This window comes from Odocoileus virginianus, chromosome 26, assembly GCF_023699985.2.
Source record: "Odocoileus virginianus isolate 20LAN1187 ecotype Illinois chromosome 26, Ovbor_1.2, whole genome shotgun sequence".
In the NCBI taxonomy this organism is placed as follows: domain Eukaryota; kingdom Metazoa; phylum Chordata; class Mammalia; order Artiodactyla; family Cervidae; genus Odocoileus; species Odocoileus virginianus.
Window position 1 is genome coordinate 29251351 of NC_069699.1, and position 25170 is coordinate 29276520.

At 42.3% G+C, this 25170-nt stretch overlaps 1 protein-coding gene and 1 pseudogene across 3 annotated transcripts in view; one reads left to right on the plus strand and one right to left on the minus strand.

Moving 5' to 3' along the window:
- The window catches only part of FRMD4B (FERM domain containing 4B), a 353626-nt gene that overhangs the window by 140477 nt on the left and 187979 nt on the right, over positions 1-25170 (plus strand). The window contains exon 1 of one of the 3 annotated variants that reach the window (XM_070455688.1): positions 20870-21304. The exons of 1 other annotated variant lie outside the window; for it this stretch is intronic. In XM_070455688.1, coding sequence (XP_070311789.1) covers positions 21143-21304 — 162 coding nt within the window. In that variant the 5' untranslated portion in view covers positions 20870-21142. Of the gene's footprint in view, positions 1-20869; positions 21305-25170 lie in introns of those variants that run through there. One more of the 3 variants, XM_070455689.1, reaches the window with a different exon arrangement.
- Positions 3868-4493, minus strand: LOC110148249 (ras-related protein Rab-2B pseudogene; annotated as a pseudogene).

Sequence of the window (25170 nt, forward strand, 5' to 3'; positions counted from 1 at the left end):
TCCATTCCTGTGGAGTTTTGGGTTCTGAACCATGGACTTGCCTTTCCCCGTGCCTTGTCCTCCTCTGTTGATGTCCTCATTCCCAGTTGCTCACGTGAACTTGGCTTTTTGTCTTTCTTGACGTACTCTGTGCCCAAATTTATTCAGCGCAAAGTATTAAATTCCCTGCTCCGTCCTAACTCTCAGCCTTTGGGTTGGTTTTTCAAGTTCTCTGAATCTAACCTGCCACCTTCTAACCTCTCTAAGCCTCAGGTTTGCCATCTGTAAAATGGAGGTAGCAATAATACCTGTTTCATAGTTGTGGTAAAGATGAAATGCTTAATGGATGCTTCATAACAAAAATCAGTATACAGTAGGAGAAGTGCTTGTCTGATACTTCCAACTCATAAACAGATTTAAATGTAGTATCACATTCATTTCGTCTTTAGTATGAAAGAAAATAAAGCTATAAAAAAGATCTTTAGATTAGAAGGGCTACACATTTTTAATTTTAACTTTTCAGAGTTGTGTTATTGGGCAGAAAACTCATGGAAAAGAGTAATTCTGCCATGTATTTCCTTTTCATGCAGTTAATGGGGTTCAGAAAACTGAGATCATGGCATCCGGTCCCATCACTTCATGGCAAATAGATGGGGAAACAATGGAAACAGTGACAGACTTTATTTTGGGGGCATTCCAAAATCACTGCAGATGGTGACTGCAGCCATGAAATTAAAAGACGCTCCTTGGAAGAAAAGCTATGACCAACCTAGACCGCGTATTAAAAAGCAGAAACACTGCAGTTTCAGAGAACTTCTCCACCATCCAGTGAGCAAGGAGGCCTGGACCTCAGCCTTGGGGGTGTGGCCCTCTTCTACATTTGTTCCCTCCATGTAGGCTCTGCTTCAGCCCTAGAGATGGTGACTGCTGCTTATATCTGCTATTCCTGTATTCTTTAGAGTTCTCTTTACTCCTTATGATCCAGTCTCCCATTACTTCAACCCCCCACTAGAGTTAATGATTCTTTATATTAAATTTTCCCTATTCAAATTGTAAAATAAATAAATGTAAGTTACCATTTAAGTACATTTTGAGTTTGTTTTCTATAAGTTGTATGTGCTGAAGTCCATTTTTTAGTTATTCATGTCCAGTTGTTTTGGTTTTATTTCTTCTTTTCCAATATCTTTTTCTTGGGATTTTATTCATAGACAATAATGTCATCCACAAATATGGAAAAAAATTTTATTTTACAAAAAAAAATAAAATAAAAAGCAGAGACATTACTTTGCCAACAGAGGTCCGTCTAGCCAAGGGTATGCTTTTTCCAGTAGTCGTGTATGGATGTGAGAGTTGGACTATAAAGGAATCTGAGTGCCAAAGAATTAATGCTTTTGAACTGTGGTATTGGAGAAGACTCTTGCAAGTTCCTTGGAGATCAAAACCAGTTAATCCTAAAGGAAATCAGTCCTGAATATTCTTTGGAAGGACTGATGCTGAACCTGAAACTTTGGCCACCTGATGCGAAGAACTGACTCATTAGAAAAGACCCTGATGATGGGCAAGATTGAAGGCAGGAGGAGAAAGGGATGATAGAGGATGAGATGCATGGATGGCATCACCGATTCGATGGACATGAGTTGAGCAAGCTCCGGGAGTTGGTGATGGACAGGGAAGCCTGGCATGCTACAATTCATGGGTCGAAAAGAGTCGGACACGACTGAGTGACTGAACTGAACTGATGTATTTCCTGTTTGCCTTTTTTTTAAAAAAAAAGGATCTAGAAAAAAATACGTTTAGGAATAGACTTGTCTCGATTCTAGATAGAATTAAACTGTGCAAAGGGGGACCAGTGTGTGTGAGTACACGCGCATGTGCGAATATGTGAGTATGCACATGTGTGTGTATAAAATAGAGAAAGAATGCTATGTTTCACAGGTAAAGTACATAAGAACTTGTAAGATCTGACCGTGTCCTTAAGCCATTTTTATTTTCCATGTGTTGCGTTAGATGCATATGTAAGATTTCTACACTGGAAAACCTGTTGAGCCTGTTTCTCTTCTCTGTGAAGGATCCTTTGACTGTACTTGAATAGTTCCTGATATTTCATAGTCTCAGGGGGCAGCAGTAATGGCAGGAATGGGGTCTACTCTTCCACTTACCTAGTGAGAAAATGTTCTCTTCTTCCTTGTTGAAATCCTTGTCACTGAATGTGTTTTCTTTGCTAGAAAAGGACCTCTGGTAGAAAGCTCCCTTACGTGGCATCCCCTGCTGCATTCCCTATTACATGAATAAAAGTAATTGCTCAGTTAGCCCAGTTTTTGTTGTTGTTTTTTTTTTAATGAGCAACTTGGATACGTGCATATATTTAATAATGAAACAATTCATCGACAACCCCCCCAAAAAAAAGAGAGAGAGAAAAAAAAATTCACAAGACTGCACTACTGTGGGAGAAAATGAGACATCAGTATAGCACCTGACCCAGAAGGCTGCATGATAAGTACATTAAAGGCAGACTTGACTAGGATAGTATTGTATGCTATTCAAATGGAGAAGTATGCACTTATTTGACTGCTTGGAAGCAGGCAGCTTTATTGAATGCTGCATGGAGTGGAGGCAAAGAGCCAGGGAAGGGAGAGAGAGGAGAGGGAGAAGAGCAATACAGAAGCCAGGGTAAGCAGATGGAAGAGGCTGAGATGGAATTACAAAGAGATGATGTGAGGCTTTTTCTTTCCTCTGCAGCCTGAACTAAACCTGCTCCAAGTCTTTGTCAGTCAAATTTAGTGATCACAGGAGTAGCACTAGGCACTGTGAAGGAATGGTGGAGGAAGTAGTTTACAAAGTAAAATGATACCAGGGGTTCCTGCTCTCAGGGAGCTTACAACCTATATGGGGAGACAGGTTCCACACACGAAGTTACTATGAAATATACTTACAAAGTAACATAAATACAAATAAATATACATATGAATAAACAACATTTGAAAGCTAAAAGGTACTGTGTCTATAAGTGTTCAGAAGCCCCTAGATCAGTCCAGGAAGGCTTTCCAAAGGAAAAAAATATGGACTTTGTGAGTACTACGGTAGTGTACAGTAGGGCATGTGCAAAGGCATAGGAGTAGAAGCACATATGTCATGTACAGTAAGCAGATTAGCTTGATAGAAAGTCTAAATAGGTCTCCTTAAGAAGTGAGTGGGATAAAACTGTAGGAATCTATTTGGTGAAAGACGCTGACTTACCAATGTTAGGTCTGGGCCCTAAAACAAAACAAACAGAGAAAGATGATTTCTCTAGGTGATGATAGTAAGTGGCTACAGGTCCAGGAGCAACTCCACTGCTCTCAAAAGTTTCGTAGTTACTCTGAAACAGAGAAGCTAGAAATGGGATGGTGGAAAAGTGTTCATCACCTTTGAGCAGTTCAAGTAGAAGAAACTGTCTTCGGCCACAATTCTTGCATAGTGGCAAGTGAAAAACCTCAGTGAAATCCCTAGACTTTACTGTGGCCCAACGGGCAGCCAGATCCCAGTCCCCTCAAGGGCTCAAGCAGAATGTCCTAGACCTTCGTTACTAATTCTTGGTGGGGAGTAGATTGTGTCTGCTTATAGAAGAATTTATTTTTGAAATACCATGACAATCAGCTTTGATCCTAACATTTTACAAATTAAAACAGGAGGATGAGAAGAGCCCTAATTTATAGGGAATGCTCACGTCCCTGAAGAAGGACAGGTCAGTAAGGGCCCAAATTCTCCCCTGGTCTCTTAAGTGGAAAGGCAAAACATCACACCTTGAAAAGAGGCTTTTCCCAGCCAGAGCATGTAAGACCGCTTTCTTTAAGCCTATTGATCTGAAGCTGTTCCAGGAAGGAAAAAAAAAGAGTCCAGGCCAGTTGTTCAGCAGCAGACACAGTCGGCCCCCGTGTCAGGAGAGCCCGTTTGGAAGGCACTGGGTCCCACTGAGGTTGAAATACACTGTTGGGGGCCAATCTCGATGCCTTTTGCCTCACTGTGGACACCAGATAAACCCTGCTGATCTTCCTATATATTTCTTTGGCTGTGTTAGTGAAGCCTCCTCAATATTGCAGGCTGTTTTGGTTGAAGCTTCCATAAGTCCATGTTCCTGAGCAAAGGAACATCCCTACAGGACTCTAAGTTACTCTTGTTCCGAGTCAGCTTGATAACCATGTTGGAACTAGAGTGCTGAGGGGCCTCCTGTAACCATGAGGTCAGGCGGTTGAAGCTTTCACGCCTTGTAATGTCATACACCAGCAATGCACCGGCTGCTCCCCTGTAATAGGAATGGGTGATAGAACAGAAGGATTCTTGTCCAGCCATATCCCAGATTTGCAGCTTGGTTTGTTTTCCATCAATGCTGACCATACGGGCCCCAAACTCCACGCCTATTGTGAAGTCGTGGACCGTGGCTGGAACCGCTTGTCTGTAAACTGCAGAAGGAGACATGACTTCCCCATACCTGTGTCCCCAGTGATGATGTACTTGAAGAGATAATCATAAGTCATTGTCTCTTTTCCTCTGGATTCTGGGTCCACCTGACTTCTTAGGCCAGTTTTTTAATAAGGATGGTGACAATCCTTCTGAGTTGTTGGACATTAGGGTGGGTTGGTGAGTGTGAAATCCATTATGGCAATGTCTGAAACACAACTTCTTAAGAATATCATGAAGGAGTTGATCTTTCTTTTCCAAGAAGTGTCTGTGCCCATTTCAGGCCTCTGAAATCATGCCAAATCTCAAAGCACCTCTGTGATCTGAGCAGTTCACATAAATGAAGTGGTGTGGATCTTACCTAGTCCTTTAGCTTTACACACAGAATCCACTGGATTTTCCACACATCTGTCTGCTACTGGCATATCTTCTGGTACGTTCCACAGATTCACAGCACTGTCCCTCCTGCATCCTGCATACTGTACTTAAATTTCCTCTAATCCAGACATTCCAAGATTTGTGAAACAAAATAATCCCTTTGGATCTTCTTCAGCTGTTCTTCAACCAGCCATTTCCATACTTGTATCTCACTATATCCTTATCCCTTTCAAGTGCTGTATGTCAGGTATGATATAAATAACATATTGAAGTCAACTGTACCTGACACCAACAAGCATCAGCTACCTTGGTGTCATAGTGTCTGTCACCTGGGTTGCTTCTTGGTATTAGATGTCCAAGAAGTCTAAGATTGACTGAGAAATTCACTTTGTATGTCATAAGCTTGAAAATTGGTACAATTTAGTCCTATATAAGTTAATTAAGCCCCTACATATATGGAGTGGGCTTCCCTGGTGGTGCAGTGGTAAGGACCCCACCTGCCAATGCAAGAGATGCGAGTTCGATCCCTTAGTCTGAAAGATCCCCTGGAGAAGGGAATGGCAACCCATTCCAGTATTGTGGGCTGGAGAATCCCATACATAGAGGAGCTTGGCAGGCTACAGTCCCTGGGGGTCGCAAAAGAGTCAAAGACGACTTAGCAATTAAACTACAACAATATATGGGATATTAGATTAGGCTCTGAAATACAAAGAAGTATAAATCATACATCTTTCCCTTGACAAAGCTTCCAGTCCAACATAGAGTGTATTGTTAAAGATTTCCTAAGGTAGAGAAGCCACGCATATTAGTTGGCTTAATTTTAAAAAGAAAACATATAAGCAGGCATCCTGACACATCCTCTAGCGCGCACACAATACTTGGAAGCCCCAGGTTTTCTTCTTGGTAATTGTCTTGCTTAAAGTAAGCTTGTGTATTGGCTTCATTTGCAAAATGGCAGTAAGAGAGCCCCACCAGTTCCCCAGCGAGGTTTCCAGAAGGCCCCCCAGGAGACGTTCCCTTAGGTCGTAATAGCCAAGACTGGACAGTCATCACTCAGTGAGAAGAGAGGGATTATCCTAACTAGTTTAGGCTAATCATTTTGGGATGGAATCGATTTTGGGTAATAGCCTCATTACCGTAACAGTTGGTTAGAAATGAGAAATTACAAATTCACTTTAATGTGGCTTGTACTATAATAGGAGTCTCTGAGATTCCAGAAGTGTTTCTACATAGACTGCCGTGTTTAATCACTTATTGATGAAAAACTTTTTCTGTTAAGCTAAAAGCTGTTCTGAAGTCTGTACAGATTATAACGATCATATCCCCCAGTGTCTACCTCTGTGCTTGTTATACTTGGAGTAATGTGTTCTCTTCATCATTGTATTGGGAGGTGTCCTAAGAGATTATGGGAAACTAAAAATAAACATGTACATCTTCTGGGAGAACTGTTTTACTTACTTTATTTTTGGAAAGAAAGTCAAAGATACATGATAAAGAAAATCAGAGATACATGATAAAGAGTAAATCTACATGAACCTTTTAGATTAAAAATGGTGTGTTCGATTTCTGATTGGTAAAATTTTTTAGGAACCTCCCCCTAGTCCCTGATGGGACATACCCACTCCCCTTTACCATGTATAACAGTTTACTTGGATGGAATAGTAAAAGAGGTTCCATAAGCTTTCATTGTTGTGGAAAGAAGTTTAATTAATCTAGATGCATTTCTTTCCACACAACTGTATTTAAGTACAGATGATGGGCTTTTGAAAAATCTTCCCCACCTTAGTCATAATCTGATGTTCACAGTAGTTGTACTTTATCATGGTAGTTGCATTTTAACGTGTAAATATGATGTTTGTATTTTGTATATATTCTATTCTAAATAGCTTAGTTACTTTAATTCTTTACTCTCTCTAAAATTGTGTAATAGTGTATATGGAAAATGGCATTCCAAACAGGTAAAGAATGCCAGTAACTGTTGACATTCTCTCCACTCTTATAGTTAATCAGTTAACAGACGTTAAGTATTCTGTTTTAGAAATAGAAACAGAGAACAAATCCACCAGGTTAATGACTTCAAGTCTTCTTATCTTGCTCATAGCATAACTTGAAGTTGTAGAAAGAGAATGAGTTTCTGAATGTCCCAGAGCACTCTTGAAAGGGGGTTTAGAGAACTAAGCCACTTAGGAGGACAAATATGTCTCAGATAATCCCTGCAGCTACTGTCAAGACCCATTTGAATCAGGTCAAATTCAAATTAAGATGGTTCAGTGCCAGAGGTCTTACACATCACTTTCTTTCTTATCTAACAGTGTCGCCAACTCTCTTAGGAGTATCTCACACTTAAGCCATCTGAACACTTTTCTGGGTCTCAGCTGTTTTACCCCTTTGTTGGTTTTCATCCAGTGATTTGCCCTAATCCAATATACAAGCTCTGTGTTTCTCCTCTTTTCTTCCTTGGAAAATGCTTCCAGACCTAGGGAGTAGGTTCCAAGCCTTATTATTCTTGGCTCTCAAACCATCATAAGTTCTCTCTTAAATTACATCCAGTTTGTTTCTTTCTTCTTCTTTTTTTTTTTTTTAATGAGAAAAGGCTCTCCTTCTGTAGGGCCATGGATTGCTTTTACATTTCACAGAGCATATGGTTTGGTGGTGAAATCAGGCATTAAGTAGGTAATTTTAAATGTGATGGGTATTATGAGAGGGAAGGATCAAGCTGGTGTGATGGAGCCACACCAGCTTCAGGGGACCAACATTTGAGCTAAGGCTTGAAAGATAATCTGGGGTTTATTGGATGAAATCCTAAGGTGGAAAAGAATGTTCAGGAATGAAGGAACAGCAAATACAAAGAGCCTGAGGCAAAAGAATTGGAACCCAAAAGAAGACCAGCATGGGCTTATGGTTGGTGGTAACGGTGGTTTAGTCGCTAAGTCATGTCTGACTCTTGTGACCACATGGACTGCAGCCTGCCAGGCTCCTCTGTCCCTGTGATTTCCCAGGCAAGAATACTAGAGTGGGTTGCCATTTCCTACTTTAGGGAATCTTCCCGATCTAGGGGTCGAACCCACATCTCCTGCGTCTCCAGCTCTGCAAGCAGGTTCTTTACTGCTGCGCCACTAGGGAAGCCCAGTATGGCTTTCTGTAACAAGACAAACCTGAAACAGAAACAGAAACAGTGGTTAAGAGGTTATTGAGAGTGAGAAAGTCATAATTAGATCTTGCCATTTGAATTATTTACTGATGTAACCATCACTTTATCTCAAGCAGAAACTTTAGACCAAGTTGAGTGAATATAGAGATGTTAGAGCACCAATTAATAAAATGCCCTAGGGTTTCTGGAGAAGGAAATGGCAACCCCCTCCAGTATTTTTGCCTGGAAAACCCCATGGATGGAGGAGCCTGGTGGGCTGCAGTCCGTGGGGTCGCAAAGAGCCGGACACGACTGAGCGACTTCACTTCCTTTCACTTTTCTCTTTGATCAGTGCACCCTGTTGTTGTTTTTTTTTCCCATTTATTCCCATTAGTTGGAGGCCAATCACTCCACAATACTGCGGTGGTCCCTGTCACACACCGACACGAACCAGCCATGGATTTAGATGTATTCCCCATCCCGATCCCCCCTCCCACCTCCCTCTCGACCCGATCCCTCTGGGTCTTCCCAGTGCACCAGGTCCGAGCACTTGTCTCATGCATCCAACCTGGGCTGGTGACCTGTTTCACCCTAGATAATATACATGTTTCGATGCTGTTCTCTTGAAACATCCCACCCTCGCCTTCTCCCACAGAGTCCGAAGGTCTGTTCTATACATCTGTGTCTCTTTGTCTGTTTTGCATATAGGGTTATCGTTACCATCTTTCTAAATTCCATTTATATGTGTTAGTATACTGTAATGGTCTTTATCTTTCTGGCTTACTTCACTCTGTATAATGGGCTCCAGTTTTATCCATCTCATTAGAACTGATTCAAATGAATTCTTTTTAATGGCTGAGTAATATTCCATGGTGTATATGTACCACAGCTTCCTTATCCATTTGTCTGCTGATGGGCATCTGGGTTGCTTCCATGTCCTGGCTATTATAAACAGTGCTGTGATGAACATTGGGGTGTGCACCCTGTTTTGAAGGACACAAAAGTGACAAATAGAAGTGCCAGGTTTCACGCGGGGACACTCACTCTCAGGTTTCTGAGCAGATTAAAGTCCAAAGGCTTTCTGCAGTGGATGCTGGACAACACACACACCAGCATGCTCTTCGAAGCCAAAGAGACTCTGGTGAGCGAAGTACCAAATATCAACGCACTTGGCAACGGATACAACCAGTCTCATTTGCTGCTTAAGCTGTGTGTGTGTGAATTGTGGACTGTTGATGTGGAAAACAGCCCAACAGTTGTTGCAGTTAGAATTCTTTCCTTAGGACTTGTTTGTTCAAAATATGTTTTTCTTCCCTTAAATCCAGTTTTACCATACTGCCTTGAAAGGCTTCTCTTGCAGTATTAATTCTTGGATTCTGATTTTATTGTATTGCCTTTACCTGCTATTTCTTTATTCTTCTTGAATAGCTTTTACCTACATACATACGGTCTTTTCTTAGATAACGTAGACTGTCTGGAGGTCTCCCCTTTAGGGGAAGGAGAAGGGCAAAGCTGCCATCTACCTATCATTTTCCTGTGGTTAAGACGAAAAGAACTCTTTCCTCAGAGCCCTGAGTTACGGCTTATCCAACAGAGCCCAGGCTAGGTTATAACCTCCACTCCCACCCTAAGCCAGACGCCATCATGCAGTAAATAACTTGAGAAACCTTACATGGAAGCCCTGGAAATGAGGAGGTGGGGAACAAGGATGAGAGAGAGGCTGCCATTTCATTCACTGAATAGCCTCTTGTATGATTACATGTGCATTTCAAAATTAGAAACTGAAAAGCAATGTCTGCTGATACAGAAAACCAGGGAAAGAAAGCATCTCCCAGAATAAATTAAAATCTTTCAGTGCTCCCAGCTCAGAAATCACTATTGTCAATAATTTGATACATTTTCCTTTAGTTTTTTCTATCCACATATACTACATTTCACAATGAAATTCACATATACTACTTTTTCCCAGCTTTTCTTTTCACTTTGTTTTGTACTGTTAAGTATTTTGTCCAGTCAAGAGAAATGTTAACTCCTTTTTCTGAAGATATAAATATTGCATGCTCATTGTAGAATATTTAGCAAATATTTAGAAAAGGATTTAGATGTGTTTTAGGGGAATTCTCTGGCAGTCCAGTGGTTAGGATTCAGCACTTTCATTGCAAAGGGCCCGGATTACATCTCTGGTCAGGGAACTGTTAATAAGATCCCAGGCACAGCAGGGGAAGTACTCCATGCTTTTTAACCCTATTTTTTTTTTTTTTTGGTAGTGACTTTACTAAGATATAATTCACATACCATAAAACTCACCTGTTTAAAGTATATACTGCAGTTGCTTTTATTTTATTTATGAAGTGGTCTCTCCATATCTATATTCTAACTGAAGTATTTTCACTGTCTTAAAAAGAAGCCCTGTACTCATTAGAAGTCACTTATTTCCCTCACCCCTCCCTCCAAACTCCCTCAGTCCTAGGCAGCCGATAATCTGCTTCCTATCTCTATAGATTTACCTAATCTGGACATTTGAGGTAAATGGAATGGTAAAATTTGTGGTTTTTTATGACTGGCTTCTTGCACTTAGCATAGTGATTTTGAGATTCATCCATGTGTAGCATAAATCCTTTTTTGGGGGGGGTTACTTACTTTTTACTGATTGCTTGATTATTTTTGATTGATTTATTCACGTACCACAAAATTCACCCTTTTAAAGTGTATAGTGTTTTTTTAATATAATCACAAGGTTGTGCAATTATCACCACTATTTAATTATAGATAATTTTCTTTACTGCCCCTGCCCCTTCCAAAGAAATGCCATACCCATTGTCAGTCACTCCCCATTTCATCCCTCTAGTCACTTGACAACCACCAATGCGCCTTCTCTCTCTCTAGATTTATGGCCTGTTTGTCTAGCTTGTCCTACTTTTCAGAATGTTTTCAAGAGTCATCCATAACATAGCATGTGTCTACTCCATTCTTTTGTTTTAAAAAAATTTTTTCTTTTATTCGACTGTGTCGGGACTTAGTTGCAGCATGCAGAATCTTTGATTTTCATTAAGGCATGCAGGATCCTTGGTTGTGACCTGCGGTATCTAGTTCCCTGACCAGGGATCAAACCTGGGCCTCCTTCATCACGAGTGCAGCGTCTTAGCCCCTGGACCACCCAGAAGGGTATACCATGTGTTACATAGCCACTCATCAAGTAACCTTTGAGTTGATCTCACTTTCAGCTCTTATGAAGAATGTTGCGGTGAACATTCACGTCCAAGTTATTCTGTGAGCAAGTATCTTCAGTTTTCTTGGGTATTTACCTCATTTCTTTTTATTGCTAAATATCACATTACATGGACATACTGCTGCTGCTGCTGCTGCTTGGTCGCTTCAGTCGTGCCCGACCCCGGGCACCCCCAGAGACAGCAGCCCTCCAGGCTCCTCATAGGGACATGCTGCCTTTTAAAAATCTGCTCATCAGCTGATGGACAAGTGGGTTGTTTATACCTTCAGGTTATTGTGAATCGTATTCATTCAAGTTTTTTATTAAATACTTGTTTTCACTTATTTGAGGTGTATACCTACGAATGGAATTTTTGGGTCACGTTCAAATTCTGTGGTTAACCTTTTGAGAAATAGACAGTCTTTTCCACAGCAGCCACATGATTTTACATGACCACTAATAACATATGTGTCCCAATTTCTCCATAGCCTCACCAACTCTTGTTACTGTGCATTTTTTGATCATCACCGTTGTAATAGGTATGAAGTGGTATATCATTGTGGTTTTGATTTTTGATTCCCAAATGATTAATGGTGTTGAGTGCTTCTTCATGTGCTTACTAGTCAGTCATATATCTGCTTTAAAGAAATGCATCTTTAAATCATTTGCCCACTTTTTCATTGGGCTACTTGTCTTTCTGTGATTGAGTGTATTTCATTATATATTTGGTATGTAAGTTCCTAATTAGCTATAAGATTTATAAATATTTTCTCCCAGTTGGTGGCTTGTCTTTTCATTTTTTTATAGCATTTTTTGAAGCACAAAAGTTTTTCATTTTGATGAAACCAGTTTATCTATTTTTGTTACTTATGCTTTTTATGGCATATCTAAGAAACTACTGCCAAACTCAGTATCATAAAGATATAAATATTATGTTTTCTTCTATGAATTTTATAGATTTAGCTCTGACTTTTAGTTCTGTGGTCAGTGTTGAGTTAATTTTTATTTATGGTGTGAGGTAGGAGTTCAGGTTCATTCTAGGTGTCCCAGCATCACTTTTTAAAAAGATTGTGTTTCCCATAAGATTACACTGGCACTTTTGTCAAAAATCAGTTGACTATAAATGTGAGTTTTTATTTCTGGACTCTTGATTCTATTTCATTGATCTGTATATCTACCCTTATGCCAGTACCATACTGTCTTGATTATTGTAGCTTTGTAGTGAGTTTTGAAATGTGATCTATTAAAAGTAACAAAATACCCAGCTAAAAGCAGCTTGAGCTATTTAAGATCATTCACTGTTTACATCTCCTTACAAGTCATCTGAAAATAGGCTGCTTCTGAGTTTGTCTGATATCCAAGCAGTGTCATCAAGGCCCAGGCTTTTTCCACCCACTTTTCTACTATTTTTGCTGTTAATACATCCTCTTGGTCACAAGATGACTGTTATAGCTCAAAGCACTGTGTCTTCATACAATAGTATCCCAAGCAGGAATCAGAAAATGTGCTGAAAAAATTCTTGTGTTGTTCCAGTTCTTCAAAGAGGGAAATCCTTTCTAGAATCCTTTAGAAAACTTTGCTTTATATCATATTGCCTAAACAGGATGTCATGCCTTCTTTTAGATCAATCAGTTCATCCCGGAAAATCCTTCCATCTCACAAAATTAGAGTCTCTCAAAAGGGAGTAAATGGCTAATGGATAGATGACCAACACTATTTGTCAAAATATATAAGCATATAAAGAATAAGCCAAAACTATCCATAAGTCCACCAGACTGAAATATAATAATGGATCTTTTTAGGGTAAGGAGGTCTACCTTAAATTCCTTCTGTGCTAGGTACTTGAGAAATAAAACCTATTTTCTTCCTCTGTTGTTGACTCAAGACCAGATCATGTAGTTCGTCTCTTCATTCCTCTCAAATACTTACTGCCTGGAGCTCTCTGAAAATCTTGGTCTGAAGAATACACAACTGCTGTCTCAACTTTATAAAATATTCATAATCCTTGAGCCCTGTAGCATACTGCTTTGGCCTCTTTATCTTCTTGTACACAATTCATTTTATAGTTGAAAACAGTATGTCGCTATTACTGACTTCAAGTTAATTTTAGGATAGCAATGCACAAGAAATACTTTTATGTCTTTTTTTTTTTTTTTTTTTTTGATGCTTGACTTTGCTTTTATTTAGCTCTTACTGCTTAAGGGCCAAATAGTTGAAATTCTTTGCAATAATCCTGCCAAACCATTCTGTAGTTTTTAGTAATAATGGGAAAATGATCTGTTTTTATAACCTATTGCCCGTATGTGTTTGCTAGCCAGATATACCTGGCTTTGAGAGTTTTTACTGCTTTTAAGGCCATTCATCTTGGCTGATTTCTGTTTTTCATTTTACTACAATTGTCTGTACATAGGTAGTACAATTAATCTTTGGAAAGTCAAGATTTTTCATTTATTCTTTTGTTTTTCTTATGCCATTTATTTTATAGGAGTGAAGGTCACTGGGTTTTTGGTAACCATTCTCTTTATCTCGCATAACAAATTGTTACTTTTCATTACAGATTTTGTTTTCCTCATCATTGTTTTATTCTTATTTAAATTGAGTAAACCCAAAAGGTGGACATTTTGTCATATTAAGTTCCTGGATAATAAATAAGTCCTGGAGCCCTCCGTACCCTATAAATTTTAGTATTAGGCCAAAACAAATGATAACTTGTAAATACAAAAAATCCTTTTATTCCTCAATTAAAGTAGGACTGAAGAATTAGCTGTGCCACTGAAGATGCTGTTAAATGCTTTCTCCACAAATCTTCAGCAAATCACCCAGCTTTTCTGTGCCTCAGTTTCTTTATCCATGAAATGGGGCCAGCAATATCTTTCTCCGTTTGACCTTGGGAGAATATTGTGCAAATTAACTGATGCTATGTACAGAGCCACCTTTATTTATTTAGAAAAGGGTGCTATATAGACCAATTTATTTCTATTTTATTTTTGTCGTTGGTTTGCATGTAAATTAAGTGTAAATAGAAGGTGACAGATTATGGGGGTGGGAGGTAAGTCACAAGATTGATATTTTTTCTTCTTTCAAGAAGAAGGTCAGCCCATATATGTGCTGCTCTATATAAAATAGATAATAAGGACCTACTGTATAGCACAGGGAGTTCTGTTCAGTACTCTGTAGTGACCTATATGGGAAACGAGTCTTAAGAAGAGTGGCTTTGTGTACACATATAATTGATTCATTTTGCTATGCAGCAGAGACTAACCGAACACTGTAAATCAACTATAACCCAATAAAAATTTTTAGAAATTAAAATTCTTTTAAAATTAAAAATAAAATGCAAAAGAAGAGAAAAAGCATTTGAAAGTGCTTAAAACATATAATAAATAGAAAAAGTTATAACAGAAAAGAGGGGTCGGCCCTTTCCCTCTGGCCTGTGTGGGCTTCCTTGAAACCTTCATCCCCTCTAGTGCTTTCCCATCTGAAGCAGTAACTTCTAAAACTTGACTTGGCAAAACTTCCAGTGTCTGTTTAGTGGATTAACTAGAGAAAAATGGACACAATGCAGGTCTAAAGAGTTGCTTCTTTTTTTGTACTTTTTCATCCAGTGAAGATAGCATACCTCCTCTTCCCTTTGAGCAAGGAGAATTTGATTTAATAAAATAATAGGTGAGGTTATTGAGGAAAGGGGAGAAAGTTTTTTTTTTTTTTTTCCCTTCTATGAGTGGAATGAGTTTGCCAAAGAAAGGAAGATAGATCTGGATAGATACCTTGGTCCTGGATGTTGTTTAGCTTGCAGTGGTTCTAGCCCTTTATGGTGCCAGAAGGTGGTTCAGAGTGCTAAAGGCAGCTGCAGAACTTAACCAGCCTACTGGTCAGCCTTCGGCAACGGTGATAATGGCTGGTACCCTCCCCTCCAGGTCTCTGCATGTTCCCATCCACCTCCTCCTGCTTCCGGCCAAGACTGACGGATGCTCCTTGCTCTCTCAGCCTGAGGGAAGGAGGAGGGAAAGCCGGAGAGGAGGCAGGGGGCTCAAGTGGAAATGAAGCAGAACTGGTGTCCTGTCAGGCCTCCTGCCTCCTCCCTGGGGCGAGATGTAGAAGGGGGGAGGGCATCCTGACCCCCTGACCGGGGAGCCTGCCTCTGCACAGTTGGCCAGCCCTCCCACAGGCCACAGAGGTGCTTGCGTTGGCAAGGTCACCTTGGCCCATCAAACGCTCACCCTATAGGTAAGACCCGACCTGGGGGACCTGTAGACGTCATTATGTTGACATTCCTATGATCCTGGCCAAGCCCTTTCTTCTCTCCCCTCTGTAACCCTGCAGCCACATCTCAGCTGGACTTTCCTGCTCTTCTGCTTCTCAAGCAACCTCTCTAACCCTTTTCTCTCCTGTCCCTCAAATCCGGACTCCCTCTTGCCGTAGAACCCTTGTTCTTAACAGCTCGTTCCACCTTGGCCTGCTGTCTGTGTCCCCTCCCTGCTCACCGAGCTCTCCCCGCCCAGCCTCCAGTTATCAGCTGCAGCGGCACATCCTCATGGTGGCGTTCCCTGGGCCTCCCTCCATCCCCGACATCCTTCATCATGTGTCTCTATTGTAACTGTTTGGCACTGCCTGCTTGCTCTGTGTAACTTGTCCAGATGTCTGCCTTTCTCACCCTTCTCTAAGACCCTGTTAGACAGAAATCGTCTCTGTTTTGTCCTCGTGCGTTCTAAGCGCTCAGTTCCCCAACTGATATGTAGTGCAAACTCAATACGTCATTTTTTTTTAAATGAACAACAGTGTGTATTTTGAGACTGGATGAACTTCTTTCTATATTCACTCTTGAGACAAATAGTCTTTCATTTGTCAGTTCAATAACCATTGATTGATTGCCTGTTATGTGCCATCCACCAGGGAAACAAATATGAATAAGGCCGTTTCCCAGCTTCCGGCAGTGGTTTCTGAATGGGCGTGGCTGCCACCCCACCTGGAGTCATTGGAAGTGTATGCAGGTGCTTTCTGTTGTTGATGTCATCATGTCTGGGGACACTACTGGTGTGTGTGAACAGAGCCTAAGGTCACTAAACATTTTCCAGTGCGTGGGTACACTCCTGCCTAAGGAGGGCCACTCAGCCACCCACCTCCACTCACCTGTAGAGACTCCTCAGAAAGTTAAACAGTCCAACAGAGAAAAGGGGAACGAAAAAGGGCAGTTTTCTCACTGTCGGAGTGATGAGAGACTTCTGTAGCAACTCAAGGCCCACTGGAGGAATCAGCATTCCACTTTGGGGTCGATGTAGGGAGGATTGTTTTAGTCCTGTGCCAAAGAAAGCCCTCGATGCTATGAAGGAGCCTGCGATTTAAGTGAAATGATAAAGCCAAAAATTAAAATGCCAAAAGAGAAATAGCTTATGATTAAAATGACTATGCCTCATTTTTATGATAAATATTTTTTAAAGGGCTATGTGAAAATGATAGGAAATGGCATTCCGGTTTCTTCTCAATGGGCTTTGAGTACATTACAGCTCTTTGTGAGTGCATGAAAACCTTTATAGAGTGATTGTTGCATCTCCAGTCTGCTTTTTGGGAGAAAACAGCAAGAGGGAAGAATGTTTCCCCCAACAAGTCCTGTGAGAGGAGGAAGAGCAGGGTGTGGGCTGAACTCGACCAAGGTTCCTCGGTGTCCACACCACTGATGTTTTAGGCAGGAGAGCTGTCTGTTGTGGGGGCTGCCCTGGGCATTGTAGGCTGTTGAGCAGCATCTCTGACCTCTACCCACTGGAATCTGGTAGCATCCCCCAAAATGCCTCCGGACATTGTAGGCAGGGTTGCAAAATTGCCCCTAATTGAGAGCCACTGAACCAGACCGTGTTTTATCCCCCTCAAGCCCTGTGTCAGACATGGTCTGTCAGAATTCAGCCACACTGGCTTTTCAGCTGTAGAGAGACGAAAGTTTAAAAATATCCACCAGCGTGCAATGGACTCGGTCTCTTTGATGGGCAGAGGGGACCTCTGGAAGCCACTGTGATAGAACTGCTTATCTCTTTCCAGAGACAGGGCTTGGCATTTTGTGCTGGCCTCCTGGCACTGTGCTCTTCTTCCTGCTGATTGCTCAGAGGAGAACCTACAGGAGCCTCGGGGATAATGACAATTTCTCTTTTACGTCTGCAGCAGAGCTCCCAGGAGTATGAGCCGTGCTGTCACCTGAAGCATCTTTTTAAGCCTCTGGAGAGAGCTGCAGGAAATTACAGTGTGTTGCAAGGAACTCTTTTGCTAGAGAGGGGGAAAAAAATCCTCTTCTTAAATTTCAAAAAAAAAGCAAGATAATTTTGAAGTCAGCTTGATTTAGCTCCCTTTCCCCAGGAAATTTTAGACCAGCTTCAAGGGTGTGTGTCTGGGAGCTGGTTTGTCCTGCATGGCTTGTCCATTTTCAAAAGGATGCCACCCTTGGATCATTCTTTTCTCCCCTGCTCCACACCTGGGTTCAGTTGCCACCCACTGTCAGCCCCTGGTGTGAAGAACTTACTGTTCATTCCCTCTCAAAGCGGTCTTTACCTAGATCTTTGAACTTCTCCTTCTGCAGAAGAAGAAAGCTGTTTGGATAAGAAGCAGCATCCATGTTTATATTGGTGGGCACAAAATGTCTTTTCTTCTCTTCCGTCCAGCTTGGAATATCTACTGCTTCTCCAGTTCCCCAGGAAAGGTTGGCTGTGTGATGGGGAAGATCCAGCTTCAAAGAGCTTTTGAGGGAACTTGGAAGTTAAAGACCAGCACCCCCCAAAACCACATCACCACCAACTTTAATCTCCAACATACGGAAAGATCTAGGAAACCAGATGTAGATAATCAGTAGAGAAATTTTTTTTTTTGAGAAATTTTTTAAAACATGTTTTACAAGTACTATTTTATCTAAGGGGGGCTTCCCAGATAGCTCAATTGGTAAAGAATCCACCTGCAATGCAGGAGACCCCGGTTCGATTCCTGGGGCAGGAAGATCCACTGCACAAGGGATAGGCTACCCACTCCAATATTCTTGGGCTTCCCTATGGCTCAGCTGGTAAGGAATCTGCCTGTGATGCAGAAAACTGGATTCAATCCCTGGGTTGGGAAGATCCCTGGAGAAGGGAAAGGCTACCCACTCCAGTATTCTGGCCTAGAGAATTCCATGGACTGTATATAGTCCATGGGGTCACAAAGAGTCAGACATGACTGAATGACTTTCACTTTCTTTTCATTTTATCTAAGTACCAAAAAATGAAACAATTCCTAATTTTGGTAGTGGTGATCATTTTTTTCTCTTTGGGCGCTTATTTTTTGCCAGTCATAGCATACTTCATCTGTGTGCATGCTTAGTCGCTAAGTCACATCTGTCACTTGGTGACCCCATGGATTGTAGCCCACTTGGCTCCTCTGAACATGGGATTTCCCAGCAAGAATACTGGAGTAGGTTGCTGTTCTCTTCTCCAGAGGATCTTCCTGACCCAGGGATCAAACCTACGTCTCTTGATTTGGCACACATTCTTTACCACAGAGCCGCCAGGGAAACCCACTGTGTTTTCCTTACTGTTTTCCAAAATGATATGTAGTAGATTCCAATATTACCCCTGTTTTATAGATGAGGACACTGAGGCTTTGTGACTTTAAGAAGGTTGTGCGGGGTGCCACAGGTCTTCAGGAGCAGAGATTTAATCTCTTTGGAGACTTAGCTCCTAACTACCATGCCCTGCAATAGTGTTTGTCCATCTTCCATGAGAGTCAGAATCCCCCAGAGGCCAAGTGAGACCTCAGATTCCCTGACCACACCTTGATCCTGGAGGGGGCCCAAGAGCTTGCATCTAGTTCCCAGGTGATGTTGATGCTGCCGGTTCCGGGGCTGCCCTTTGAGAACCCCTGTATTACCTCACCCCATTTTCTAGAAAATAACGTAAGCACTGACTTTGAAAACCTTGAATGCAAATCACTGAGGTTGGAATTGACCACTGACATTAGGCCAGTTCACAGGTAGATAATTGCCACGGTGTATCTAGAGCATCTCTTCTGAGAGCATGGTGTCATGAGACGGAGAGATAATTGACCTGTGGTAGGTTTTATTCTGGTATTCCCTTGGCTGCCCATTTCCGAGAACACAGTCACACTGCATTGTTAAAAAAAATAAAAATGTACCACCATCATCCTCTTATACTCATAGGCCCATGTTGAAGTTCAGTAGTTTTCCATTAGAAGGATGACATTTCATTTTCAAACTATACTTGGTTCATTGTCTTTTGACTCAGTGCGACCTAGTATTTTCTGTGTAAACACTGTGACCATTATCTTGGAAAATATCGTCAAAATGCTAATGCTAAGGAACACATAGAGCAGATTTACTGTGAAGAAAGGTGTGCAAATCTTGCATCAGGGCAAATGTCCTCTTAACTATTTCAACAAAAACTCTTAGGCAATTTTATTAGTAATAATACAAAGTAAAAGGTAAGAAAAGAAACATCCTTTAAAAGTTCCCCGATTACGACCACGTTGAAAACCAGGCACTTTGAGGACAAATTTTTTGTGTTCTATGACTGGTTGAGTTTTGCCTGAATTAAGATTCCCAAGGCACATTTGAAACCTGAAATAAAGCTGATTTGACTTGTCGATAGTCTGTTCTGAAGCTTTCTGAACTAGTTCAGGAGAAAGGCTTTGGCACCTTTACCTTTCTGCCACTTAATAGCAAAGATAACACCCCAGGTGTGAAACAGTAGTAAAATACAGACAATTGTCCTAAGGATGGATTCAGGAAAAACCACCACCCTGAAATTTGCTGCAGTCCTGTTGCTGTGAGCAATGTTATACTATTGTTTGGGGCTGAAATCTGCACATATTTCAGAGGAATAATAAAGACTAGTGGTATGTGGGACTCCTCCGGCTCTTTTTTCCAAATGCCTTTGGGACTATCAATTTCCTGGGGGAGAACTTAAAAAAACAAAAACATTCATTATCTGGTGACTTCATAAGTGGTGGAACAGCTTTCTTTGCTTATGAGTGGAAAATAAACTCTCTGCCTGTGCAGGTTTGTGCTAGCAGTGGCTGCTACACCTGTGCAGAAACTGAATTTTCCAGAACCAAACCAAGGATTCTCTTGTGTGCTTCTGTTTCCCAGCAAAGAACTATTTGCTAGAGGCCCAGAACGGTCTTTGTGTTTCTCATGAGCTGACTGCTGCATTGGAATTAGCACAATACCAGGGTCGAGGGATCCTACTCTCTGGTTGGCAATATGCGGATTATTTCTTCTGAGACCCCTCGAGTTAGGAGCAAAGGCAGGTTCTGCAATCAGGAGCACACTGTTGCTCTGAGACTGGTATCCTCACCTTCTGTCTTCAGCACAACCAAGGAAACGTTCAGGGCTGTTCCCCCGGGAGTGGGGTCCAAAGGGATGCTTCGGAGGATTTTTTTTTTTTTTTATCCCTCCTGCATCTCTAGCTGCCTGGAGACATTTATCAGTGCAGACAGATGCCAAGCAAAAACCCTGTAGTGTAAAGTAAGGTGCTACCCAAAGCGGATTCGGACATTGGGACTGGTGTGTGTACGCGCGTGTGTGTGGTGTGTGCAGGACGTGCGAGCCCAGTGCGCTGAGATGCAGCTCTCCTGTTTGCCTGCGAAGAGTCGCTCCACTCCCCGCGCTGCCCAGCGCACTCGGGGAGCGCCAGGGGGAGTCCTCGCTGGTCCGGGCTTCCCGCGCCCTGGGAGCACCGAGGGCTCGCCTGGCGGAGCTTAGCGCAGCTCGCTCGGCGCTGCCAGCAAGCGGGCGGGGTGGACACTGGGCTTCTGTGTGCCCGCCGCAGCCGTTGGCTGGCGGGCGCCCAATCCCGGGGCATGCCGCCCGAGCCTGGCCGGGACGCACCGTGAAAGACCAGTTTGGGGGAAGGCTTGACCCCCGGCGGCCCGCAGAAGCCGGCGTCCGGAGCCCAGGCGGCCGGGCCGCTGCGATCGGGCTTGTGGGGCTGCAGCTGCGGGGGCCCGCCGGGCACCCCCGGGCTCAGGGGGAAGGAGAAGGCATGGCTTCAGTGTTCATGTGCGGAGTGGAGGACCTGCTCTTCAGCGGCAGCCGCTTCGTGTGGAACTTGACCGTGTCCACGCTGCGGAGATGGTACACGGAGAGGCTGCGGGCTTGCCACCAGGTGCTGCGGACGTGGTGCGGGCTGCGGGAGCTGTACCAGGTGAGCTGGCGCTCGCGGGAAACCAGTTCCACCTGTATGATTTCATTGTCCCTCTCCCTCCAGCCGCCTTCTTTTTCAACTCCTAGCCGACTGCTTGCCTCTGGGGTCAAAAGCTCAGCCACTGTAGGTGACTGCTGCCTGATAAAGCTTGTGAATTTCCCCCATGTGTAAGGGGCACCCTCGGTGAATTACCCTTGCCTTTGCAGACATCTGTTACAGAGCGATGGTGTTCCATGGTGTTCCGGCGGGGCACTTAGCTCAGAAAGCTGTAGCTTTGCAGCAGAGCCTCTTCAGGGAGCAACTTTGACATTCACATGATTCCTTCCTTCTCATTTCATTGGGGGTGAAGGTAGGCATTTCAGGGAGCAAGGATTTCACATCAGTTTATGGATTCACACTCTTCCCTTTGATTTTGCCTTTCCATCAGGCAGCCCCAGCTTGCAAGGCAGAGCCAGGAAAAGCTGATTCTGTGTCTGCTGGCTTTTGGAAGGAAGGGCAGCAAATTGTGAACACTTTGCAGGAGGATGACGGGCTGGGGAGGGGAGTGGTGGCCTGGCTGAGCGTTGGAATGCTAACGTTTGGATTTACTCCCTGTCACACAACACAGCCTCTTTATTTCTCTGCTAGGTCCCGTCCTGCAGGCAAAAAATGCTGCAACTTTGTTCAGTCTTTCTGGGGCTGTAGCTTCCCTTCATTGTTTAAAAAACAGTCATTTGTGGATTTAGAAGTCCTGTGCTTTGGCTGTTAATATCATTGAAGTGTTTTGTTTTTTTTTAAATCGACATTGCATTTAGGGAGCTTCTACCTGGAGTTTATCACATTTTCTTTCCTGCGATGTGGAATCAGCTTTGTTGCAGATCTTGGATTCTCCCTACTCGGACCATGTTCTCAATGTGGCTCTAATTCATATCTCATCGTATTGAGTCCCATATCTGATCAAGCTGCTAGTGCTGATAAGCCATTTTCTTCTGTCAGGCAAAATGAAAAAGGCCAGCACCTGGGATCAAACTGTGGGCATCTAAAGAACCAGCGTGGCCTTGTCATCCCTGACATCCACGGCATTCTTGTGAAAATGTGAGAAAGGTTGTACTTTGCGCTTTCCCGACTCCTGCTTTGGATAACGTGCCTGAGATGTCTTGCATTTTTGAAAGACTCCAGAAGCCAGGTTGAGAACCAGGGCAGCGTGTGGCGGTTTGAGAGGATTATGGAGCTGTGGAGACAGCCCATCTGGTCACATGACACAGATCACCTGGCTCTTTGGAGTCAGAGGTGTGTCTGCCTCTCAGCCTTTTTCTCTTTGGGGAAATCATTGTTCAGTTTGGTCTGTAGGAGAAGTGACCCTGATACAGTTATGTTTTCACTTTTTAGCATGTGAGAAAGTTTCCAGAGGAGAGCACAAGTACTGGTTAACCATACAGCCCTTGTGCCCCCTCCCCGAGACTCCAGGGGCTCAGAGCTTACCTCTTCCCTGGTAATGAGCCATTCAAAAATGACAGTTTCAGAAGCCTGGGACTCCACACGTTCTTTGTAAGGTTGATCAGTAATTATTTTTAAGCAGAACTACAGCTTGAACCTACTGAACTATAGGTTTTCTCTTCTATAAAATGGATAGTGACAGAGCCAGTACCCTCTCATAATAAGGAGAAAGACCTAAAATAACGATGACCATCTTTTGCTGTTCAGTTGCTCTGTCGAGTCTGACTCTTTGCAACCCCACAGATTGCAGCACACTAGTCTTCCTTGTCCTTCACTATCTCCCAGAGTTTGTTCAAATTCGCGTCTGTTGAGTCGGTGATGCTATTTTACAAGTATTGAGTCTTAAGTAGTCAAAGTTCATGTCTTTGGAAATAATTTTAAAATATTTTAAAACTTGAGAGAACTATAGATTTTTTAATTGTACAACATAGTTGTTAGCAAAGAAATTTCCTTTAATGTCTTTCAAATTTGAACAAGAAATAGACCTGAGTGGCCATAAAATAGACTGGTTAATACCTTTTACTCCAAGTTAAATAGACATAGGAGCAAATCCTGCCTCTGCCTATGTATGGTCATGAGTAAGTTATTTAATTTTCCTATTCTTCAGTTTCATTGTTTATAAAATGGGAAATATAATAGTACAAACCATAGACGTTGATACAAGAATTAATTGACAGTGCTGAGAGTTTTTAGGACATATTCAGTAAATGTTATCTGCTTTAGCAGTTGGGCTGTTTTTATTGCAATAGGAAAATGAACTCAAAGTAACCTGCAGAATAAACAGTAGGGACTTCTGACACAACTGAAAAATTTAGCAACAGGATAAGCTTCAGGTATGGCTTGATCAGGGCACTCTGGTTGTCCTCCACGATTCTTTCAGCCTTATCTTGTTCGGCTATGTGTTAGTTGGTTTCCTCCTCGTGATAGCAGATAGCCAAAGTAGTTCCAGGACTTAGGTCCACATATCAACCCATTTAGAAAGAAAGAGGATTTCTCAAAGCCACCAACTATCAAAAAATAATTTCCCAGTTTGCACTTTGACAAGTCAGTTTAGGGTCTCACCCCTACTGCCGTGCACTTATGGGCACGGGGAATGGGAACATAATTCCTGCATTCTCAAAGGGAATGATAGGGCCCCCAACAGGCCAAAATCATTTTCTAGGGATGAGAGGGAGGCAAAAACAACAAAACAACAACAACTTAGTCTTTGGGTATAAAGCATAGATATACATACAATACATGAACAGATATACAGTCTACTTGTGGAATTTGGGGGGTGAGGTGACTAGCGAACAACATAAATATCTTCAAAGGCTCCTTAAGGGAGTGATAATGAATAAGAAGATTGAGAAACCCTAAATTTCATCGGTTGGCTTAGGCCCCTGGGGTTGCCACACCATTTCTGAAGCCAAGAGTGAAGTTGGCCCCAGCCGGATGACAAAGCTACCAAACAGTGCGGGGAGGGGGGATGCAGTCAGTGTCCACTCTACCTGCATTTCCAGAATCTCAAATCTAGAGCTCTTTAAATGATTATTTTTCAAGCTAAGTACAAACACTGATGCACAAATATCTTTGTAAGTATCTTGCAACAGTATTTGTTCAAGTTATGGGGGTAGGAGGCCCATCATTAGAATACCTGTATTGCTGTCCCATAATTATAAATTCAAAGTCACATAGGGGAATGCTCCATCGTACTGATCATGTTTCTGGCATGTGAACTGGAAACTTCTAGTCTCAGTAGTCTTGTTTGTAAGAAAATTGAGGATTCAGTCACTCTGGAGAGTGAGGGTGGGGCAAGAGATATCCATTACACGAAATACCTGGCCGTCCCCCGGGAGTGTTTTGTTTATTCATATACTATAAGTGAAATAAGATCTCTACCTATTCATAAGGAACTTGGCAACCACATCGTTGCCTGGCCAGCACAGCCGGGAAGGCATAATTTCTTTGGAATTGAACACTTCCTCCACTTCTAGATATTGGAGAGGCTAGAGACTTAATTTGCCAGAAACCATGAATAATAAAGATACTAGCTACAAGGCATTTCTGTAGTCATGCAACTAAATAAAAAGCAGACTGAGGCTGCACCAAGGCTGCCTTTTAACAAAGACTTGCTTGATGAGTAAAGGTTTGAATTTGGTGGACACAGAAGACATGGGACATTCACTCTTCCATTTAGGGCTGAGTATTAAAAGCTGATATATCTCTCTTGTTTTATCTTGCCCAGATGGGTTGCGGTATCACAATTAATTAGGCTTAACAAACAGTTGAGGCGGAAAATGATGGGAGAGTGTGGTTGAAAAAGGATCAACACTCTCTGCTTTTTGTTAAGTGTGACGTGTTCTAACAAAGCCCTCAGTTTGTTACTTGGGATACGTTTTCCTTTCATC